The sequence below is a fragment of the Mesoplodon mirus genome (genome assembly GCF_964341445.2).
Source record: "Mesoplodon mirus genome assembly, chromosome: 6".
NCBI lineage: Eukaryota > Metazoa > Chordata > Mammalia > Artiodactyla > Ziphiidae > Mesoplodon > Mesoplodon mirus.
In genome coordinates, this window is record NC_138982.1 from 13,170,268 (window position 1) to 13,193,821 (window position 23,554).

The 23,554-nt window shown below is 51.9% G+C and overlaps 1 protein-coding gene across 1 annotated transcript; it reads right to left on the reverse strand.

The window, feature by feature from the left end:
- Positions 1-327: 327 nt before the first annotated feature.
- Positions 328-18,799, reverse strand: ZIC4 (Zic family member 4; the record flags this gene model as incomplete). Its single annotated transcript, XM_082624300.1, has 7 exons — positions 18,782-18,799; positions 16,028-16,112; positions 9,454-10,071; positions 4,470-4,930; positions 4,014-4,116; positions 2,429-2,551; positions 328-491 (listed from the first exon to the last, which is right to left on the reverse strand). The coding sequence occupies exons 2-7, from the start codon at positions 16,095-16,097 to the stop codon at positions 328-330; spliced, it is 1,539 nt and encodes a 512-aa protein (XP_082480426.1). The 5' UTR covers positions 16,098-16,112; positions 18,782-18,799.
- Positions 18,800-23,554: the final 4,755 nt, after the last annotated feature.

The window sequence follows — 23,554 nt, forward strand, 5'->3', positions numbered from 1 at the left end:
GGACAGGTGATAAATCACAAACAGTGTGGCTAGAGAGGGTACCAAATAGTCTAAGATTTCAGTCAGGCTTTCTTGGGTGTGTGAATTATGATTACAAGACATTTGCCTGTCTGTATAATTCACATTCATTGCAATCATTACATTGTCCCATAAATTAGCAATATAAACAAACATATGGGGACCTCAAGTAAACAAATAAAAATCAATATAAGAGACAACATTTTGTAGCAACTATAATAACAGCGTGGGTTACAGCTTGGGGAAACTTCTTTACAAATCATTTAGTCAGCACACACGAGGTGGGGAGGCTGGAACATCCTTGTTTATTTAAACCACCTTTAAAACTACATCAGAAGGTTTGGGGAAAGCTGGAGGGGTGAAAGTTTCTTTCTTGGGCACAATATGAAATGAAGAACTGCACATGTGGATGGGAGGGGGCGTTTGCATGCACTTTGGGGTCGTGGCCCTTCTGAACTCCAAATGCCAAGATTCTGAAGAAAACAGGAAATTATAAAAATGTTTCTCTCCCTCAAGCCACTCTCCTTTCTATTAATGGCAGAAAGAGCTTGCTGATTGCTGCTAGTGGGAAGAAACACACAATGGGTCTATTTTTAGCAGAGATTGTCTTCGAAGGAGCAGGAAATAGTAACAATTGTTTGGCTGCAGCCTTGGTTGCAAGGATTCGGAGCGAGAATATTGGGAGCTTGAGGGGTCTCTAGGTGACCTGACTTGGACTAATTGAGTGCAGACCAGAGAAGAGAGAAGCAGACATACAGTGTAGGCTTAGGGTGTATACCCTCTGCCTGCGCTGTCTCTGCATTCTTTCCCTCCTGTCCCAGAGCTTGGGCAAAGGGCCCCTCAACATCTGCACACCTCCACAGGCTCTGGACCTGATGTCTCTGCATTGCTTTTGTTTTTCCCTTAGCAGGATTTGGCCCTAAGTTACCAGTTAGTGTAATGTGCATGTATTTAAAAAAAAAAAGTTAGATTTTATCTCTTTAGAAACGGTTTGAAACTAACAGTGCAGAGGGAGTTTGACAGAGGGGAGAACAAATCGCTGACAAAGAACCTTTTACGTTTCATCAGCGTTGTTAGGACGACAAGCAGGAATGTCTCAGATAATAACTCCCACTTCAAAGATTTCTCAGCTCAATAGAAAGCGGACCATCCTTTTTATTCAACCACAAGGACTGGCACTAAAGAAGACTCCACTGTTTGATTTTTTTTCCACCGTGTTTATTTTTCCCCTATTCACTGGGGTACTTGGATAAAATAAACAACAAGACAATTAAGGGAACATGGACTTCTAACTTTCCTGCCATCTTCCCTATCCCCTTGGCCTTGGGCTCTGGAGTCTGTGCCCAGGGCCAGAGCAGGCCTGAGGGGTACCATACACCCCACCCTGTGGAGAAACAAGTTCGGGGGTCTGTGAGAAACTTCCGGGATAGAGGGGCAGAATGGGCTGGACTGGGGGCCAGAGTGAAAATGTCCCAAAGGCACAGTCTGAACTCCCCAGACTCATCCAGGGTGGCTCCTTTCCTTCCCCCAAGTCCCATTGAAATTCAGGCCTCCAACATGCTCAAGATGCTGAGAGGCACTTGGCACAAAACCGAGCTGGGGATGCTCATTTGTTAAGCTTCTGAGCTCGTCCTAAAGTTATTTACTTCTGACCCTGGAGCCTCTTTGGGGCGCAGTCAAGATGCACGAGTCTGTCTCCTCCCTTTCCTGAAAGCTTCCCTGCTGCCAAAGCGCCCCAACCCCGCCCCCATCGGAGTGCCAGGTGAACCCCTAAACGCTGGCGAGGCAGGTCCTAAGGAGGAAGTATATACTGGAGAGCACAGTGACAGTATTAAATGGCGTGAAAGCAAAGGTCAGCGCAAATGTATCTTAATAGAGTGTCTGCAGTGAAGTGTGCCGCCTTTGAAGCGGCCGCTCCCCGCGCGCATTTCCATGGCGAGCCTAACGCGGCATGCTGATGCACCGTCAAACTCACACTTTCAACCCCAAAACCCGACTCTTTGAACAACCCGAGCTTGATTAGACCTTTCTCCTTTTCTTTCCCCTCTTACAAACCATTTCCTCGCCTTTAGAAACTCGCCATCAAACCCAAATGCGCCCTCTGATCACCGCAGAAAGCAGAAACAAAGGGAGCTGAGCGGCGATTCAAGCGGCCCTTTTCTTCCCTCACATTATTATCCATTTTTATTATGATCGGGAACAAGTGCCCATTCGCGTGGGTTTTGTTTACCGGAAATTAAATGAAAATGATTTAGTCCGCGTCAAACAAAAATATATACTTGTATACACAAGAAAAAAGGCCTGTTAGACGTAAATATTATGTCCTTAATGAAAAGCCTGGACGGGCTCCAGGCTCGGCCTTTCAGGATTTCAGTGCGACTTGCCCATTGCCATAGAAATCCTAACTTACCATGAAGATGCACCGTGGCGAAGAAACATTGCTTTGTGCGCGGGCCCTTTGATGTCGCAGGCGCAAGATGCGGGCGCTCAGCTGCGCAGGGCGAGATTACCTTGCGAGCAACGCGGTGGACATCTGTAACAAGCAAATGAAAAATTAAAGGCGATTAGTGACCGACTACGCATTTTTATTTTATTTCATTATTTTGGATGGGGGTGGGAGGCAAAATGGGGCCTAGAAATAGAAGAGAAAGAAAGGAGTCCTCTTTGGAGAGGGGGACATTTTTTAACATCTTCAGAAGCAAGTTCCCCAGATGCCCTCTGCACCTTGGCGGTGGGGCGGGTGTTTCCCGATGGGAAAGAGTTGTTCGCTGCCGACCGCGGGCCCTTGGCTAGGAGACCTCTGGGCCCTATTGTAGTGGCGGCGGGGCGGGAAGGGGATTGCAGACACCCTTCCACAAGGACGGATTCACTAAGGATGTTATTTGGAAGATTCTGGTTTTTATTAGGAGTAGTGAAAACAGTCCCTCTCCAGTTAGGACGTTATTTATCTGATGGAAGTGTGTGGCCACGGGGCTGAAGTGAGAATCTTCGAATGGTGTCTGAAGAGTAAAGAACAGAAGAAAATCCAGCAGAGTGGCGGAATCAGAGCTTGTTTGCTGGGCTCAGCTTTTTAAATTGAGCTCTTTTGGGGCTCCCCCTAGGTAGGAGTACCACACCCCTACTTATCTCCAAATTCTTAGGGGAGTGGGATGGGTCTACCAAAACTTTTTTCCCCTCTGTTTTATTCACGTTCCCCCACACCCCAAATCTTAGCAAGAATTTGGAGCAGCACCATCCTCCCTGCAGAGGGTGACAGACTGGGAACCAGGCCCTGATTTTCTTCCCCCCTTGACAACAATTGCACAGATTTTTTCTCTTCCCTGCCCCCAACATCTGGTTCCTTTTCAGGGGATTTGGTACCCAGCATATCACATACACATTCAATCTAGACCCATTGGGTGTTTGCCTTTAAAACATTTATTATTGCATTTCATCTCTTGTTCCCCTCCACCCCCACGCCTTTTTAAAATTTAAAACTAAGACCAACATTGTGCGATTTTTGACAAAGACCATCACAGAATTGACGTGATTCATCCAGACACTGTAGCCTAAACTGGATCCCTTTGCTGTGGAGGCCTGGCCTCAGTGACATCATTGGCCCATTCTGCACCCCCAATGCCAAGCACCCAAAAGATTCCACAGGCAGCTCCTCAACAATTGTGGGGTGTGAGGAGAGAGCGATTGGTCTGAGGAGGCCTCAGAGCATTGAATCCTAAAGCCCCTTTACCGCTCTTTTGTCTGTAATTCCTGTTGTTTGGACTTCCCTCTTACCCCCAGTAAGTAATGCATACAGAGCAGACAGACAGGCAGACAGATGTCTCTGTGTGCTTGGGCCAGTCTCTGGGGGAGGGGCATAAAATCCCTAGGGAAGATGCTGAACCTCCCCCCTCTTCCCTACCATCTCCTTTATAGAAGCGGTTGGAAAATTTTGCATCTGGGATTTAAATAGCTGGGGGAGGGGAAGTGTAGGGAGGCTCAGGAATTCCCTCTGCCACCTTCCCGCCACAGGAACTTCCGAGGAGGCTCCGACTGGGAGCTGGGAACGGAGTAGGGGTGGCTATCCGGGAGGCGCAGGCCTCGAGGAAAACATTTCCCATTCTGGGAAACACACAAGGACTTTGCGGTGTTACTTTTGCCGACTGCAGTGGCCAGGATTGCACAGAAACTCTCCTAATATGTTTTCTTGTTTACCTTCTGCCTGTCTCTTTCTCTATTTTCTTTACCCCAACCCTGGTTTCAAGCTACCCAGTCATGAGGGCGTCTGGTTGGGGGGGGGTGCTGGATGTGACTGTAGAATCCATATGGGTACCATATTGATATTTTAAGACAATGGACATTACATCAGCACATTCATTGAGCTCTAACAACTATTAGTGGTGACCTTCCTCCCTTCCTGCCTTCCCTGCTTCCTTCCTCACTCTCTCTTCAAGCCTCAATAACCCGGCCTAGACCTGGCAGTCAGGGTACGCGGAAGCAGCAACCACAGCAGCAACCCTGGTAACGAAGGCGGCGGCGGCGGGGCCAGGTGGCCGCGCGGGGCTTGGGGGCGCTGCGGGGGCAGCGGGGGCGGGGCCTGCGCCCTGACACACGTACCATTCGTTCAGGTCGGCGCTACGCGCCGCCACCGCCGCCGAGGAGGCCACCGGGGGCTCGCGGCCGAAGTCCGACGAGGGAGACACGAGGGCAGACGGTGTGGCCGAGTCGTAGCCAGAGCTGGGCGGCGGCGGCGAGCGCCCGTGCACCTTCATGTGCTTACGTAGCGAGCTGGGGTGCGTGTAGCACTTGTCGCAGCCGCGCACTTTGCACGTGTAGGGCTTGTCACTCGTGTGCACGTGCGAGTGCTTCTTGCGGTCGCTGCTGTTGGCGAAGCGCCGCTCGCAGCCCTCGAACTCGCACCTGAAGGGCTTCTCCCCTGGTGGAGGCAACGCAGAGACATTAGTGCGCGTGGGCTGTGGCCCCGGCTTGGCCTCACTACCCTACCCCAATTTCTCTGCCGTTTTTGGGAAGAGAGCCACCAAAAAATTCAGAAACCTCTTTCCCCGGCGCCGCAAACCCGGCACCCCCTTTCCCCGCTCAGAGCGCGCCCCCTGAGCTCCCTCCTGCACGCCTCCCCCCCCTCCCCTTCTCCCGCCGGGACCTGGGGGGAGGGGACGGAGCAGAAGAAACAAAGACTCCATCTTAGTCGAGTTTCCTTCCTGGAAAATCCTGATCCACTCCGGTTGTTTTCCTCCAGATTTTCTCCACCTGGAGCCTGAAGCACCTTTGCCCGGAGAATAGAGTTGACTGAGGAGCTCGCATCTGCTCAAAATTGCTGTTCCAGCCAAATGTCTTTGCTCCCCACTCCCCGCCCAGCGGTCCACCCCAAACACATCCTGGCCCAAATTGTTTCTTAAAGTAGGTTTTGTGCAAACGCCAAAGCGATGGAATAATTTAAGGATGCGCAGCCGATGCACACGGCATGTGCATAATGTGCATTCGTGCTGCAGGGAAAGGTACTCTGAGCAATTCACTTCAGGCGCGATTTTTACGGGGAACGGAGCCTCCTCCCCCTTCCCCTCTACCCCCTGAGGGCAAACATTTAGTAGCATTCTTCAAATCTTGCCTAAACCGTCCGGGATCCCTCCAGATACTCGCGCCGGCAATAATATTTTATTACGCTGCTCCAGCGGCTTCCCGGAGACTCCGCCGCGGAGAGCCGGCTCTCCCAGTCCGAGCTGACTGTGAGAGGTCGAGCGGCCTCCCTAGACCACCCATGGCCCACGGTCCGGCCTCCCCAGCCTGAGCCGAGAAACCGGCAAGGCAGGTTCTGCCCGGGCCAAGCGGGATCCGGGGCCATTCCCTCGATCGCACCCGTGGTCGCGGTGGCTTCAAGATGAGCGCAGCTGCTGCGATCAGGCGAGGCCTGGCTCCGCGTACCGGAGGGCAAGCAGGCAGCCGGGGTAGGCCCGGGAGGAGCTCTGATCAGTGATGTGATGCCCTGTAGAGCCGCGGGAAGGCGCGAGCGCGCGCTAGGGTGGAAATATTGGCCGAGGCCAGAGTCCCAATCCGGGAGCTCACCGCCGGCTGGATTTGCTAGCGTGTGGGGGAGGAAAGGACCCCAAGAACCCGGAAGCCCAGGTTCCTCTGGAGCTGCAGATGCTAAAGGAAGGAGAGAAAGAAATGAGGGGTGCTGCAACAAATGGATGCTGCCGGGCGCCCTGGGTTGAGGGATAGACTACCAAGCGTCTGGCTAAGGAGGGAGAGATGCCCGGCGGGTGGAATGTTGCCTTTGTGGTTGCTTCTCCCGCCGCTTCCAGGAAAGATGGGTGCTTTGGGGCAGGTTTGAATAAACAACAGCCCCTACTCCCGAGTCCTGTTGAGGCTTAGGCAGAGCCAGAGGTTTGCGCACAACCCTCGCCTCCGCACGGCAGCGGGTTAGAAGCCCGGAGCTCCTGCACTGCGCGGCCGCTGCGTCCTCCCGCTGCAGGAGTATTGTTAGCACAGTGGAACCCTGGACAGTGCTGGCATCTGCCGTTTCTCGGTACACCGGTACAGTTTTATTTAGAAAAATAGAAAGATGCACAATAAACCCTACGTCCCTATGTGCCCCTCTTTTTCTCCCCTCTGATCCCTGTTAGCATCTGCAAAACTAAAACTTTTCTTCCTCCCTTCCGTCTTTTCTTTCTAAAATCACTTACAAGAACCATGTAATTCAGGACCTGCAAAAGAAAGCAAGATCTGCTACAACAGAGGAGAAATAGAATTTGAGGTTGATTGCCACCCCCCAAGTATTCCCCCCCACCACACACACTTATCCCATCTTGTGACCGCCTTGTTGGACATTCATGTAAAACAGAAACAATGATTTCGTCCCAGACGAGGTACTCAGACGAAAAAAGCAGGGCCCTGAAGGTGACATGGGCAACCTGGAAGTTCCAAGGCCCCTGGGAGGCCAGGTGAGGCCGCGCCCCCGCGCCCTCCGGGCCTCTCCCCAGCAGCGGGAGGAGCCCCGGCCTCCTCGCCTAACTCTGCGCACCCCCCGCCCCACCCAACACGCAGCCTCCCGCCTTCTCCCTCCCACCAGATCTGGGCGCTGAGCCCTAGGTGGGTGGGTGGATGGATGTGGAGAAGCAGGGTTGGGCCGGGACCCCGCAGCCCGCCCGGAGTAGCCTGGGCCTGAGGCTGAGTCCTGAAAGGCCCGGAGTCTCCTCCTAGAGCCTCAGCAGCCGCGAGAGGCCTCTGCCCCAGCCCGGCGCCAGGCCCGCCCGACAAAGTTGGCAGTGGCGGGGAGGTTCGACTCGCGCCATTTTCTCGCACTTGTGGCTGGGCCGGGCTGTGCGAGCATTCCGCCCCGGCGCGGTTTCTTCTCCACTGCCTCGGATCAGCCCTACCTCCCTCTACTGACTGCCTGGGAGAGTGGGGCGAGCCCCCAACACAGGGGTCCCGGGAAGAGCGGCAGGCCCGCGTCTCCCTCGCGGCGGCACCATTGTTCCAGGATTTCTGTGGCCGCCGCAAAGCGAAAGCTTTCGGAGTGGGATCGGAGCCGCTGCCTCCGAAGCCAGGCCCGGGATTCAGATCCCGGAAAATCTCAACTCCTGAGAAAGCAGCCTATTCGCCGCTTCCGCGACTCGAGGAAATGAAACGCCATTAATATTTGAAAAGGCAATTATTTTCCTGTTGAATCGAGAACCGTCTTCATGAATAATTTGTAGTGAGGTCTATTGCCATTTGAGAAACATTTTGTTGCTGTTGTTGTTTTCTCCTCTTTTCATGACTTAAGAGGAGGGTTTGAGGGAAACGCCCGAGCAGGAGAGGCTCTGTAGATTTTTTTTTTTTTTAACTCCGGTGATAATGAATCAGGACTGCCAGTGGAAAGGGAAAGGATGCACTTAGAATTCTGTTCTGAATAGACGCAGACCTGAGCCAGCTCGGGCGCACTGAACTTGATTCTCTGCTGTAGGTCGATTGCACTGAGAATTTAACCATTTTCTGCTTCATGGACTTCAAACAGTAGGCCGGCAAAGAGCAGTAAAAGTTTGTTTAAAACCCCCCTGTCATTAAAAATGAGTTCCTACTCTGGCTCAGGACTTCGAGTCTACTACCTTCGTGGTGCGGGCCGCCAGCTCAATGAATAGGGAGCCTGAGGGCGGCGATCTGGGTCTCACTTCTCTCCTTCTTCCCCTGGATAAAAATCGGAGGGAGGGAGGAGTGGGGGGGACAAATGCTTGCGAGAGGTTGGTGGGGGAGGGAGTCCTGGAAACAGCTCAGAAAAACTATACATTTCCGAAATAAAGTAGGAGACTTAAAAGTGGACTTGAATCTGGCCTCCGAGTGCGCCAATGTCCTGGCCAGGGACCTTCCCCGAGACTGAAGGGTTTGGGGGGAGAAGGTGGGGTTTAGCAAGCTTCTTTCCCGGGTAGTGCCAACCTGGGTGAGTTCTTTGACTCTGATAATTGCTGATGTCTTCACCAAGAATAGAGGTGCGTAAGGCAGAGTGCCAGGGAGTAGACGTGGGGCACCAAGCTGGAACTTATTTCATCCTCTGTCTCCCCCATCGGTCACCTTCTCCCGCACCCAAAATGGAGGAGGGGAGATGTTGACTTCTTAAACTTTGAGGAAGCGAGGGCAAGAAAACCCTAGCTAAGAAGAATACAAACATCCGGCTGCTAAACTAATTAATGTAACTTCACAGGCTGTTCTGGGAAGTGTGAAAACTTTCTCCTTGCAATTGCATTAATTAGAGATGCTTCTGGCCAGAGGAGTTCAACTTTGCAGGCTTTGAGAGGGCTCCTTTTCTTTCTATTAACTAGAACTAACAGATGTGGTTGACACGTGTCCCCATTTCACTTAACAGCTCAGTAAATGACATTTAAGGTGAATGAGTCTCCTTGGGTCTCTGCTAAAGCAAAAGGGAGGGTTTGTGAAACGTCCCGAGTGTGGGTCACCAAGGCTCCAAAACAGGGTCAAAATTAGCCCATGAGACCCTCAAATCCTAAAGAAGTCACTAAGGGCCTGGTGCACTCTCCGTTCAGGTGGCAGTCAGGTTGTCAGGCTGACTATTGGAAGCGTGTGCCTCACACAATTCCAAAGGGACAGGGAAAAATTAAATTGTTCCTATATCTTTACAACTTTGGGGAACAGTGCCCTTTAAAATACCTTAAAATCAGATTCCGTAAGCAGGGACCACACATTTGCACACACAGAAACCCGAGCATCCCCTTCGCAACCCCCAGAGCAGAAATCTCATACTATCCTTCCCACACACAGCCTCAGGAAACTTCTGTGATTCTAATTGAAGGACATAATTAATATTTTATGAACTTGGCTCATGGAAACACCAAAATATCCCCCCTCCCCGCCCAGGTGGAACTTGAGGAAATCCAGCTCCGAGGGCCCGGAAGAGGCCCCCTGACTCCCCAGAGGGTCCGAACGAGACAGACAGTGGCGAATACTGACCTGTGTGAGTTCTTTTGTGTATTTTGAGATTTTCTGATCTAGCAAAGACTTTCCCACACCCCGGGAAAGGACAAGGGAAGGGCTTCTCGCCCGTGTGCACGCGGATGTGATTTACAAGTTTGTATTTGGCTTTAAAGGGCTTGCCCTGGCGCGGACACTCCTCCCAGAAGCAGATGTGGTTACTCTGCTCAGGGCCTCCGACGTGCTCCACGGTGACGTGCGTGACCAGCTCGTGCATGGTGCTGAAAGTTTTGGAGCAGCGGCGCGGGGGTGCGGGGCTGTCGGCCGCCAGCCACTTGCAGATGAGCTCCTGTTTGATGGGCTGGCGCATGTAGCGGAAGAAGGCGCCGGGACCGTGGGGTGCGGCGAGGTTCATGGTCAGGTTCATGCCCCCGTAGTTGTGCAGGGCTGCGGCAGCTGCCAGGGCGTCGCTGCGGGCCACAGGTCCCGGCGGGAAGGGTTCGGGCCGTGCGTACATGTCTCCGGGGAGCCCCAGACGCAGGAGTCCGTTCAAAGTGCAGCTAGGGGAGGCCTGGGGAGGCTGCTCGTGAAAGCCCGGTAACACCGAGGGGCTGGAGGCGGCAGCGAGCTGGGGGCCATGGTGTCCGGAGCTGCTACCTGTTGTTGAGACAAATAGCGCGAGTGAGAACGGGTGGCGAGGGCTGAGCGTCCTACCCGGCCCCAGGGGGCAGGCCCAGCCCAGCCACACCACGGCCTTGGCGGTCAACGCCGGCACCGAAAGCCGGACTGCGGTGGCAGCGATCCGGGCCGACGACGCGAGGCCAAGCGCCTCCACCGCGGTCCGGCTGGGCGGCTGATCGGTAGAGCCCCCTGTCGCTTCATGAGCAGGAGAGTGATGGTGGCGGCGGGGTGGGTGGAAGGGGCAGTGGGGTGCGCAATGCTGAGGCCATGGGTTGCTGGGTGCCCCTGGGCTCTGCTCCAAAGGGGTCCGACTGGCGCTCCGAGCGCGCTTTGGCGGCCAACTCCCCCGGGCCCTCGGAGCCGCGGCGCCCTGCGGGGGAGTGGAGGTGGGGGAAGTGGTGATGTTGTAGGTGGTGGTGATGCCCAAGAGCCCCGGCCATATATACGAATTTCAGCGCCCAGCTCGGCTGGGAGAGGGAGGCCTGCTGCATCCCGTTCGGGACTCCCCGGAGCTCCCTAGGTCGGGGCGCTCACGCCACCGTCACCTGACAGCGGGGAGGGGAAAGAACAGCCATAGACAACTTCTGCAAAGTTCCCCCCCTCAAGTTTTGGGTTGTGACTTTTTTTTCCTCCCTCTCTATCAGTCTTTAATGCCTACTTGAAATCCTGTACACTACAGAGGCAGCAGCGGGGCGCGTGAGGAAGTGAATAGAGATTCGGGGCCGTGGCCCGGGCCCGCCGAGAGGAACAATCGCCTAGGTCGCCCATTGGCCCGCGTCCCGGTCCGACGTCAGCGATGACAGGTCCCTCAGCACGGGGACACACACACACTCTCACACATACACACACACACACACAGTCACAACTGCTCCCGTTCCCCTTCCCACCCCCCAGCTCGCGCTTCTACTGCTCATGCGCTCTGACCCGGGCGCGGATTCTTTTCTCTACTCGTGAGCCCCCTCCCCCTTCTCTCCCCGAAAGCTGGGCAGATCTGCTCTGCCTCGCCGCTCTTGGAAGTGAGCGGGGCTGGGTTATGCCTCCATTCCCCACGGCTTTGGGGAGGGGGCGTTGCGCTGCACGTAATGTCCTTCCGGGCAGACCGGGCCCCCCAGCCCTGCTGGGGCCGATGGGCAGCACCCGGAGCGCGGGGACTGCGGCCTGCTTCGGCAGCTTGTCCCGGGAGTCGGGAGGAGGCGAGGGCCGGGCTCCAGGGAGGAAAGGCGGCTGCAGACTAGGAGGCCGGGAGCAGGGGAGATCCTAGGCTAACAGCCCTTGCGCCTAATTTTGTTTTCTCGCTTTTCCAAATTTTCTCGCGTCGCTCAGCTTTCTCGCTCTCGTTCTTTCTCTAGCTCTCGCTCTCAGTTCCACGAAACCCCTGACCACCCTTCGCCATCCTACTCGGATCCTTTCTTCTCCCCTCCCCCTCTGTCTTCTCCCCACTCCATTCTTCCCACTTAGCCTTGCCGGCCCCTCCTCCCGGGTGCCTGGAGCGCCCAGAGACTGGCGGACCCAAGAATCTGGCCCTGAGCCGAGCCCCAGGACTGGGCCGGAGACGGTGATGACCTGGGAGAGGCTGGCTTCGAACCCACACCGCCCTCCCAAGAGGGCCTAAGAATCCTTCCCGCCGCAAATCACACCGACCCGCGGGCGACGGGCCAAAGAAATAAAGGCGAGGGGAGCGCAGCGAGGAGGAGCGGGTCCTCACCCCAGGTCTCTCTCCCACCGTCAAATTGCGGTCCTGAGCTCTGTACCCTGCCGCCGGGCGGAGCCTTTGGAAAAGGGAACTTAAGAATCGTTTCCACTTTGAGCTCCCTCTGGCCACTTGTTGCCCGCGGCCGGAGTCTCTGTCTCTACTCGCTTGCCTAGAGCCGAGGCCACGTTTCGCGGCCCAGGCTGTGAGAGCGACCTCGGGCCACGGCCTCCTCTCGCGGGATGCCCTCCCGGGCTGCGGGTTCCGCTGTCTGGGGGTGGGGATCGGCCGGTGGAAGAAACCTTCAGTTCTGGACCAGCCGAGTGTGGCATAAACAGGGGCAGTGTCCTTTGTTTGTGCCGACCGGCTAGGGCCGGCTGCATCGCCGGGCGATTTAAAGTGCTGCTGGCCCTCAAGCCTGCGTTGCACTCAGTAGCCGAAAAGGCCAACCTAAGTTCTCTCGGGGCTCCCCGGCAGCCATAGAAAGCGCCCTCAAAGCAATGAAAGACTTGGGTTTTTAAGAGAAGTTTGAAGGGTTGATTAAAACACCCCGCTCCCCTAGCAGAGGTGAGAAGTTTGGACAGATTACAAGGAGCTCTGATGAAGTTGATTGAGCTGCCCCAGCCATCTCCAGCACCAAGAACTATTCTTAAACATTTCCTGGTCAGTAAATAACGGTTTCTTTTAAATTTTTAAAAATAATTAACTTATTTATAATGGTTGGCAGATTCTTTGAGCCTTTCTTCATTTAATGCATTGTTCCTGGCTCAGTGCCGCAATTTAGCGAGGGATTAACTTCCACAACAATTTTCCTCGGCTTTGACAAGTCCAGGTCTTTTTGCTCCTCCGGCCGGAAGAGCTTAAGCAAGCTACCAATAGATGCTGAGTTAGCATAAAAAAAAAAAAAAGTTGAAGGAGAGCATTTGACAGCTGAAGCCCTTCTGCTCTGGAAACCAAGGGCTTCCACACAGCAGTGTTGAGACTAGACTTGGAGGATTTGTCTCCTTTCTTGGCTTTCACCCGTTCACACACTCTCACTTTCTGGGATTTATCCCCTTTGCCCACAGGTGCCTCCTCTCTGTTTTTCTGCCCTGTTTTCCCTTCCTCAAAGCGCTGGTTTCAAGGCTTCTCACCATGCAGGTGTCTTTTGAATGATACAGTTGTCTAGGCAAACCCATGAAGGGTTCTGAAAACAACAAAAACCAAAACAAAAAAACAAACCAGCATATTCCTCTTTGGGACCCCTTGCCCAGCACTTTCTCCTAACCATTCATCAACACAGAACTTAGTCAGCTCCTCCAGCAGCATTGAGGCCTAAGTGAGGGGGCACTGATGCAGTAGTCCAACAGTGAAAATATTTTCTTTCCCATCCGAAAGTTGGCAATCTACAACCTACTGTTCAGGATGTTTGTCAAACTAACCATCTAATTTGGCTTCCATTAAAACTCTGATTTGCACAAAAACGAACCAGTTAATATATACACCGTGACCACACCCGCATCAAAAGCTTTGAATAACAGTACAGAACAGGAGTATTCAAGTTGTTTTAGGTTGTGGACCCTTTTGGAAACCTGGTGAGGCTCATGAACTTTAATAATCCTGTGCCTTTTGCCCACACTCATGATAGAAGAAGCTATAACATTCCATTAGAAGGTGGTGAAAATAAAGATGCATTTTTTTCCCATCCAAATTTGTGGGACCCCCCGCCCCGAATTCTAAGCACAGACTCCAGTGATAAGAAGCAGAGGTTATATACAACAGACTGTTACTGCACTACACAATCTCTCTTGATAAGTTTACCCTTGAAAAGCTTTGAACATGTGTATGGCTTTTTGTGCCAACAGTGAAAGGGCAGATACGTCTGATTCAGCCAAATTCACCGACAGTAACCTGGCCCCATGGAGCTCCTTCCCAGATGCAGACTTCTTTTGAAGCACTGAAAACATCTGGACCCATCCTGAGTAGAGGCTTCTTGAATAGTCAGGGGTCAGTTGACCTAAGGTCACTAAGGTTGCCTAATCTTTGCAAGTGCCTTGGAGCCACGTGGTTCACACCTTGGTTGGCTGAACACAGCAATGGGACCAAGCATTCTCCCAGAGGGACATTTCCTCAGGGACAGAGATAGGGAGAAAAAAAAGCCATTTTACTCACTAATATTTATAAACAGGGAACTTTGGATGATTACATAAGGGTCTTCAAGGCGTATCTCTGAAATAAGCCCCAAAGCAGTATCCAGCTAATCACAGATGACAGATGGGACACGGACATCAGTGAGGCATATTTTAGCTTTCAGGGCCGTTCCTTTGAGTCTTCCAGGGCCCAGGTAGCAAGGATTCCAGGTTTCATTGACTATTCATTGGGCAGGCTAAGTAGTGGTGTCCTTCAGTGGTGCTCAGAATTTTTCTTTCAAAAGTTATCTCACCACACTTACCCCCAATACCAAATGTTTGGCTGAAGCATTCTACTCCTAACCATGCTGGGGGTTATAGCATTGTGGAGTCCACATTTCTGCTTGATTTGCAGAAAAAAAAAAAAAGATACATTTGCAGTTCAGAGATCTTCAGCAGAGTTTCAAGAACCACTGGGGGTTTTCATGGGGGCCTATTTGGAGCAAGTTCCACCACCAGACTCTAAACATCCCTCCAGACCTCGGAATCATGCTCTAAGCACCTTTGTTTACCCCAGCTGTGACAAAGCAACATCTTAAACTAAAGTAATTTCCTAGTCCTGTTGTATAGAAATATATTTGGTGGCCCTACCATCTGTTATAGCTCCTCATATCACTGGCTTAAGTGGGGGAATGTCTGACTTGCCTTCCTTGGAAAGAAAACAATGGGGGAGATTTCAGATCAATAGCTGGGATATTTTTCCATGTTGATCTTTTCAACAATGCTAAATGATGATTATCTGTTGCAGCTTATTCCCGAGCCAGGATCCCAGAAGCTGAGGGCCACTGCACAAAGTCCGGCCAAGCACAAACCTTGTTGCCTGAATATTGTGCATCTAGGTCTGCAGTCACTTGTTCAACCCTTTCTTCCCTGTTTCTGGCCAGGGTACCATCCAAAACAAGGGAGCAAATCCCTTCGTAGGCTATTCACAGACAGAATTCAAGATTCCTACAGTGAGAGTTTGTTTCTAGTCTTGCGGGAGAAAAAAATAACAACTTAAGCCCCAGGAGCCTTCCATAGGTCCATGCCCACGTCGTACAGAGGAGAAGGGATCTGTCAGGATTTTGAAGATAAAGGAAGATATGCCTCCCCTCTTCTATGGAAGTTTAGGCTTTAATCATCATTAATGGAAGTATGTATGAAAGAAAATATGCTTGGATAAAATGCTTGGATAAAATTTAGTTTCCCAGCAAACCATCATTTGACAAATGATTAGGAAACATCGTTAAAGGATCTTCCAGAACAGCACTGAGGAATTAAAACAACGGAATTTACATAATAACCACATCTCTCTAGAGAATTTGCCATCAAATCATCCCAAAATAATAGAAGAGAGTCATTTCCTAAGTTGTCCATTTAACTTTTATTAAGAAGGTTGCATTTCCTACCAACAATGGAATACCTTGGAGGCAACCATCAGCTGGTGGTGTAGTTGAAATGAGGGAAACTAGATGCCTGAAAGGGGAAACACCCAACCCTAAATCATATGCTTATTCTAAATGGAATATTAAATTAAATTCTTCACAATGAAGGTATTCCTGACAGAGTGGCTGTCAGTCACTCCCTGTTCAGACACCACATTGTGGGAACATCGTGGCTGCCACATTGCGGAAGGCTGGTGTCCCTGGTAAAGATGATGCATATCATGTAAACCCCATCACCAAGATCAAAGTCTGCTCCTTTCATGTAAGCCAATACATGTCAAACCTCATTCCAATCAAATCGTCCGGAAATGAATTCAAGATGAATATGTCATAGAATAATGTGACAGTGGAACTGCAGAAGGTCAGGGGTGGTTGTTTCAATGAGAGAGTCGTCAAATATTAATTCTAGAATGTCCAGATGAGTAGACATTGAGGGGGATTAGCTGGCTGCTGGTGGGACGTTGTGTCGCTGATTTGTGTGCAAATGCATCAAACACCAAGGTGTTGTTCTAAGTTTCATTGGAATTCAAGAAACACCCCCAAACTCACAACCAACATAACCAAAAGACCAAAAAAAAACATACAAAAATAACTTCCTACTTAAAAAATAACTTCAGCAAACCAATATTCAAAAGAGGATATTAACTTACTTGACTCTTTCAGGGCGTTTCGGTAAAGCCGCATGCGTTTCCTCATCACCAAAGAAGTCTTGTATCTCATTTTCTGATTTTGAGCCTGTTTGGGAAGAAAAGAGAGACAGTCACTAGTTAAACGATTTCCTACATGCTCGTATGGCAAGACTGTGTGGCTTGAATGTATGAGTGAATGAAAGTGTTGGTCTGAAGAGCTTTTCAGTGTTTTCTTTGACTATTTTCAAATTTGGAAGTGAAAGAAGAGAATTCTGCTGGGAACTACCGATATTTACTGCAAAATAATATATACTGGGTGATAAAAAATATTAAAAATCATCACTTCCCAACTAGATTTTTATCCGTAACTTATTTGTGGATCTCCCTTACAGGTAGAGCTAAGCACACTTTCAGTCAGTCAGTGTTCAAACACCTCTCACGCCAGAATTTAAACTTTTTTATCTGAGAAGCCCCCATCATTTTCTTTAAGTTCATTAATTAATTGAGTTTAGTGAGAAGGAGGGCTGGGTGTCCTCTGGGAGGTTAGCAGGTTAAAAATTGAGTTGTAAGTGGTGGAACTGATAGGAGAGGAATTTCTTTGCAGGAGTGTAGCTCCTGTTGTGCCCAAGGTGGTGTGGAATCCCTAACCCTTGCATGGCTTCCACTCCTTCACCCATCTGGAAGCCATCGCAGTTGGTTTTTGAAAGTGAATATAAAATTCATCAGATTGGGGTGGGGGGAGATTATTTCTATCAATTGGTCCTGGCTGTCCACATTTTTTAGTTAAGTAGCTTAGAAATAACCCACCCCCACCCCCAAAATATTTGCATTCCTTATCAAATTCAGTTTTTGGATAGAGCTACCCAGCCTTTGGTCATCTTAAAACCTTAAACTCATCTTGGGGACTTCTGCATCTGTCAGGCAAGGCTGAAAGCAGTGGAACAGCCAAACAGAGGCGATTCACCCAGCCCCAAACCTCAATTTGGCCTAGAAAGACAAACAGTCATTGAAAAGGTCTCAGGCTGGACAAACACAGCAAGCTCTCTGTCAATGAGGACGTCTGCCTGTCTTGACACTCCAGCCCACAGAACAAGCAGTTGTTTAACTTGTTGAACCACAGGCCAAATCCAAGTGGGCCTCTGCTATCTCAAAGACTTTCCAGTTCTCTATGCTGAAAGATCTCTTTCTCTCTCCCTCAACCCCCAACCCGGGCTTGAACTAGCTTAGGTATTTTCACCTTTCACTCTCCCTTCTTTTCTGGGTCCAAGCCTGAGGGGTGGGAGTAGGGGTTTAGACTCACCTTTTCCCAGAGGGTTTTATTTATTTTCGATTCTTTCTAACCAAAAGGCATCTGTCCCCAAAGGTAATAAGCTCCTTCCCGCACAAATCAGGAAAGAAAGAAAGCCCAAGTTTGCATTCCTACAGAAGGACAGCGTGCTGGGTGTCCTTGCTCTAAAATTTCCTCATGGCAGGATGTCTGGCACAGGAAAAGTCCTGGTTGGTTGGAACTAATAGAATTTACTTTTTTGCTTCAGAGGGAAATGGGTGTGAGTTTCCCTAAAGGACTCTGTCCACACCTACAATGCTGCTCGAGCCCTCCCTTTAAGAGGCCTGGGTCACTTCTATCCCCAGGTCCTGACAGTCTTTTGTGCATTATAAACCCACAGGCATGCAAACAAATGTCTCAGAGGCTGGGCTTCAGGCAGGTAACTGGGACCAACCTTAAGCTGCTCCTGTCGCAGCTCCATCACCGGCCTGTGCATGGAACCCGAGTAAATATTTTCTCCTTTGGTTCAAACTCCGACCCCACTTAGCAAGCCAGTCATCTCCCTGAAGGAGGGGTGAGAGAATCTAGGAGCAGCCCCTGGGCCCCTGGACCTGAGATCCTTGCCAACCCAGGGATATAAAAGCCCTGAAAATGCTCAGCTTGGTTTTCCCGAAAGATTGTTCCTGACTTGTCTCCTCACACCAGTCCTGGGCACTGAATCACCAGTCAGGAGCACAACCTGAGCACTTATTGGAATCTGCCTTCTTTCCCTTGAGACAAGAAAAGGGTGCCAATGAGCTTCAGTAATTGACTGTGCTGGGGGAGAACTATGAAAGTGGGCCAGTGGGTACAGGCAAAAGGCATCATTTTTCTTTTGGGGGAACACCAAGCCTGCACATTGTGGGGTCGCCCTAACAGGCTCAGGCCTGCCCAAGGTCAGAGGTCATCTTCAGCCTGCTTCCCAAGCCAGCGACTTCAGTCCCCGAGACTTCCCCACTGCTCCACACTGATTAAGCCGCAGGAGCGCCGGCAAAGGGCTGCCCGCCTCTCGGCCACAGCTCGGCCGGCGGGGCGGGTGCAGAGCAGGGGCCCTGCAGGTTGTCTGGGAGCTCCCTGGCTAAAGGCAAAACGGCTCCGGCCTCTGCCCGTGGCCTGCTGTCGCCAGCTGCACCCGGAACCTCCCTGGGTCCCCTTCATCGGGCCCTCAAACACCAGGAATTTGGGCTTTGAGGCTGGGTTGTGCGACGGCCTTTTCTCATTCTTCTGTTCCCTAGAGGGAAAAGCTGAGGTTCCTCCAGCCGGGGGGCTGAAGACTGGGCGACCTCCGTGTGCCCAGAATAGAATCTGCGTTAGTGGGTCGCTTGAAAGACCAGCCTGGACATTTAACCATCCCTTTGAACACCCCCCCGCCCGCAAACTGCCGGCGGCCAGACAGAGGAAGGGAACATGGTGCCTCTTCGCAGGTCGCTCTGAGGCCAATGCTGTCGGAAAAGGGGTAGAAATATGACCTTGAGATCCAAAGGGAGTTTCCTGCAGATGGTGCAGGCCAAGTTGCAGCCCCTCCAACGCCCCTTCTCCATTCCAAAGACCTCGCTGGCTCCCAGCTGTCCCCATGGACCATTCATCAACCCCAAACTTTCCCTTTGGGGCAGTTCTAGCTTTCTTTCACAGCCTGACTCTGTTCCCGCCCCACTTGTCCCTAGTTTCCAGGGCCTCTATGTGTCTAGGGTAGTGGCCAGAATCCCAGGTAGCTGCGGCCTTCTCCTTTGAGAGCTAATCGTAGCCCTCGTTCGCATCCGGGAGAAAGAAAGTCAAATCCCAAACCCACAGCCCGCCGCGCGCAGAGAGCGGGTCCCAGTGGTCAGCGTCCTGAGGCAGGACCAGACTGCACGAAGGCGAGGATGCGGGCCCCGCAGCTGACCCAGCCGGCATCCCCAGTCAGGTTGCGGTGGAGAAGCTCCATCCTCTTGCTGCCAGCCGGGGTAACTTGGCTCCTTTGACCCTGGAGAGGGGAAGCCGAGTCTTTCCCTGCCATCCTCGCGGAGGCAGGATGGAGAAGCTGTCTGCAGGGGCCCCCTCCTGCGCGGGCCCAGCTCACTCGGGGCGAGGGAAGCTCTGGGCCACGACTCCCCTTCTTGGGCCAACGGTGGGACACCCGGGCGATTTACAAAGAGGGGAGAGAAGGCGGGCAGGCAACAAGCTGCCCTTGGTCCGCGTGCCAGTGGGAGACCCACTCGTCCCCCTTGCACCGCCCCCCAGAAGAAGGGATGGACTCATCTCCAGCGTAGCCTCTCGGCGGAAGGGCCCCCTCCTCCCCTCAGTGTCAGCTGGGTGGGGCCTGTACCCACGGTTGGGGGGCTACGGAGGGAGGGGATGGGGGAAAAATCTAGCTGGGCCTCTTACCCCAGTGGGGTTTGGGTGCCAATGGCCGCGATAAGGGTGCTTCCTACCCCGCTGCTGGGGGTACAGGTCCGGTCTGTCTGCCCCCCGGACTCATGCACTTACCCCGCTCCACCTGTTGCCGGGATCGCCTCATTTCTGCACATCACTTTGAGGTGCCTGAGGGGGACCACAAAACCCTCCAAGCCTCTCTTTTGTGGTTCCAGCGAGGCGGGCATCTTTCATTTCTCCTTTTCCAGCTTTCGGGAAGCAGTTAGGGAATGTATGATGAAGCAGAAATGAGCCGTCAGGATGATATTTTAATGGCTTATATGTCACGTTGGTGCATGTGGCTTTGAACTGGAGCCGCTTGCGTTTCCTGCAGAGAGCGCCGCAAATCCCACTTGATAACTTCTACAACCCACAACTTTTTTTTTTCTCACATTCACTCTTACTCTGTATATTTGGACGCGTTTCCTAAAAATACCCTCTTGTCAACGTTCCCCTTGGATATTCCACGAACAGGAGAGGAGAGGACTGACTTTTCTTTTTTGAAGAATTATTTTCCCTCTCCCCCTCCCAACGGCGGCTACCCTTCGCCCCTCAGGTCCCCTCCCTTGTGTGTGTGTGTTTTTTTTTGAAAGGCAGGAGAGGTGGGTTCAAGATTTGTTCTCCCTGGTGAAAGCAGTACAGCCTCTAGAGAAAGCTTCTCCTTGCAGATAAGATTTTTATAACTGCAGTGGAGGCAGGATCCAAATTTCCCTTGTAGGCAGCAGAAAAGACTCTGAGTGGCTCCGATATATCTTTTTAAAAAACAAAGTATATAACAGTTTTTTTTTTAAACCACCCCTCAAGCCCCAGCCCTTCGCCTTCATTCCCCATCCTGGTTCCACTCAAAGCTGCCAGGGAATTCGGGGGCTGCTGCACTCAGACTTGTTGCTGGGGACCGAACATTTGATATTTTTTTTCTTTCTCAAATTTCTATTTCCCAGCACAACAAGCGCAAATGCTCAGCCAGCTTCCTTCAGACACCAGGAAACCATCCCAGCTAACAGAAGTCCAGTTTCGAGCAGGGAGAGCCCAGGGAAAGGGCAGCTCAGCTCGCCAGCCCCAAGAGAGAATCTAGTCGATGAAAAGACCAGAAAACCAGAAAGGCAGGTTTTCAGGGTCAGCCCTGCCTTCTTCCAGCCTGTGCAGCCCGAACAGGCGACTGGGCAAAAAATGTTCATTTTCATTTTCCTCTCGCCCAGGCACTGGTGAGTTTCCTAACGGGGCCGCCTGTGAAAGGATGAGTTGAGGTCTCTTTGTCTGAGAAAAGAGTTTAGGGCTGTGATTCAGCTGCAAAGAAGCCAAATGAAGTTAGAAACAAAGGGCAAATTGAAGGATTCCGACTCTTGGCTTTTTGTGTTTTCCTTACTAGAAAATAATTAGACCTAATGAATATGCAGACGCTTCAGCTAAACCCTCGGCCTGGGCTGCTGGGTTTTAAACAGAGCTGCGGAGAAATGCAACCTTCATCCCCCCAACCCCCCGCATCCTCATGCATTTTTTGAAATGCATAAATGTTGCTCGCCTTAATTGATTGAGTCACAGGGATTTTTTTTCCTGCTTTTAAGTGCCATACTCCTCTACCTTTCAACAATCATTTTAATATATAGTCAATGGCTCTTTGTGGATGGGACAAAAAGCAACTACGCACAGTTGTTGAATAGACTTTGCGCTGGGCAAAGACAGGTTAATCGAGGGCCGCATCGCGAAAACAAGCGAGTGTTGTATGTTTGCACTGAATCCAAATGTCTGCATTTTCCTAACTAAATCAAAGGGAGTGTTATTTCTTTTTCTGCTCACTCATCTGAAGGTAAGTAAATTTTCTCTGGCGATCAAAAGCCTGGTCGGCAACAAAGACCGCGCCCGCTTTTTCCACCGTCCTGGTGTGGCGAGTTGCGGAATTTCAATAACTGTGACAAGGGTGACTGATTTGTGAACTAGAAAAGGTTTGAATGTCACAAAATTTACATTGGTCCTATCTATCGGAGATTTAAATACCAAAAAAAGTATTCGGGGATTTCTAGGGAGCTTTGGGCAGTCCTGAAGAACAATGGCGTGTTGGGAAATTTACAGTTTTACCTGAATGAAGGGGGCCAGGGTTGGGAACAGGAGTGCAGAGAGAGGGCTTAGTGGGGGCAGACACGGGAGACGAGGGAAAAGGGAGAAAAGAAAAGAATAACACAGGAAAGGAAAAAAAACAAAAATCGGCAACGATGTTTTCCACTTGCTAAAAAAGAAACACACACACACAAACAAAAAGCCCTGAACCTGGAAAGTTGGAGCTCTCATCCACCTGTGCTTAGTTTTTGGGGGGAGGAGGGAGCAGGAAGTCTGACTGCTTTGATACCAGTGAGAAAATCGAGGCAACCGGTTATCCTGAGAAATCACATTTCTGGTAAAGAGAAAGTGGTGTGCCTGTGTGCTCCCGAGATCTTAAATTATAAACAGGAGGGGGACGAAGCAAGAGGGAAGCGAACTTCAAAAGGAGCAAATAACAAAAGCCTCCTTTTCTGCCCTTCAAGGCGGGGACAGGGGGAAAGAAAGAAAAGAAAGTTGCTGAATCGGGACATTCTGGAAGTGCCTTAGCTGTGTTTACCAGCCCCATCCCCGCCTCCTGTTCTCGGAGACGCCCGAAGTCGCTAATCGCTCAGCTAAGAGCAGGTCTGAAGAAGGACAAGATAGAGAAAGAGAGATGGAGAGGGAAAGGGAGAGGGATACGGATAAAGAGGAGGGAGAATGTATATGACTGCGAAAAGGAAAAGAAATCGTGGCAAAAAAATTTTTCGATGAGAAGAGGGGAAAAATTTGGCTAAAAAAAAAGTTGCTACTCCTGGCAGCCCTGTTTGTCAAAAGGGGATGTCAAGCGCTTTACAATACCTGGGATTGATGAGGCGGGCGGGCCAATGAAAGGCGCGCGGCGCCTCGGCGCGCCCTCCGTTGGCGCGGCGGCTGCGGGCGGGGGGAGCGCGGGCACACCAATGGGCGCCCGCGTCGGCAGCACGTGACGCCTCCCCCTGCTCCCATTCATCAAGGGGGGGACGGTGTCGTCCTTTCAATTCATTTATCTGCAGGAATGATTGCTGCTATCAGTCTCGCGCTCACCGCCCGGCTGAGGAGGTGAAAGTTTCTCCCCAGGAAGATAAACCGCAAAAGACAATATTGTGCATGATTTGCGCCTTTTCTTTGGCTTTTTCTTTCTTTCTTTTTTTTCTCCCCCTCCACGCCCCCCCCCCTTTTTTTTTTTTTTTGCAAAAAGCAGAGGGGGAAAAAGGAGAGTGAAGGAGCGAGGAGACGAGCCTGAGAGAAAGGAGAGAGAGAGAGAGAGAGAGAGAGAGAGAGAGAGAGAAAAGAAAGGGCGAGGGGCTAGTGGAGAAGTGAGGAGGGGCGTACGGCGCGAGGCGGAGAGAGGGCTAGCAGTCGCTGCTCCGGCGCTCACATTCCTCTATGCTACAAATCCGGGAGGAAGTTTTTTTGGGGAGCTGAGATGCTCCATGCCTTTCCCTGGGCAGCCTTGACGCGGGGTCCTCTCGGCAGAGACTGAGCGGCGAGAAAGTGCTAGCCGGGCCGGCAGGGTCTGCTCGGCGGGCGCCGGAGCCCGCCTTGCTCGCGGCCCGCAGCAGTCAGGCTTCCCCGCGCTTGGCCGGGCGGGCGCCCCGGCGCGCCGCGCCGCTGCCTGCGGGCTAGGACTTCGCGAGGTGGGTCGACTCCTCCTCCCTCCTCTTCTTCTTCCTCCTCTTCCTCCGCCTCCCGTTCCTCCTCCTCCACTACCTCCTCCTCCTCCTCCTAATTTTCCCTCCTCGGCGGGCGAGGGTGGGGGGGGCGGGGGAGGCCGGGGCTCGCCCCGAGCAGCCACG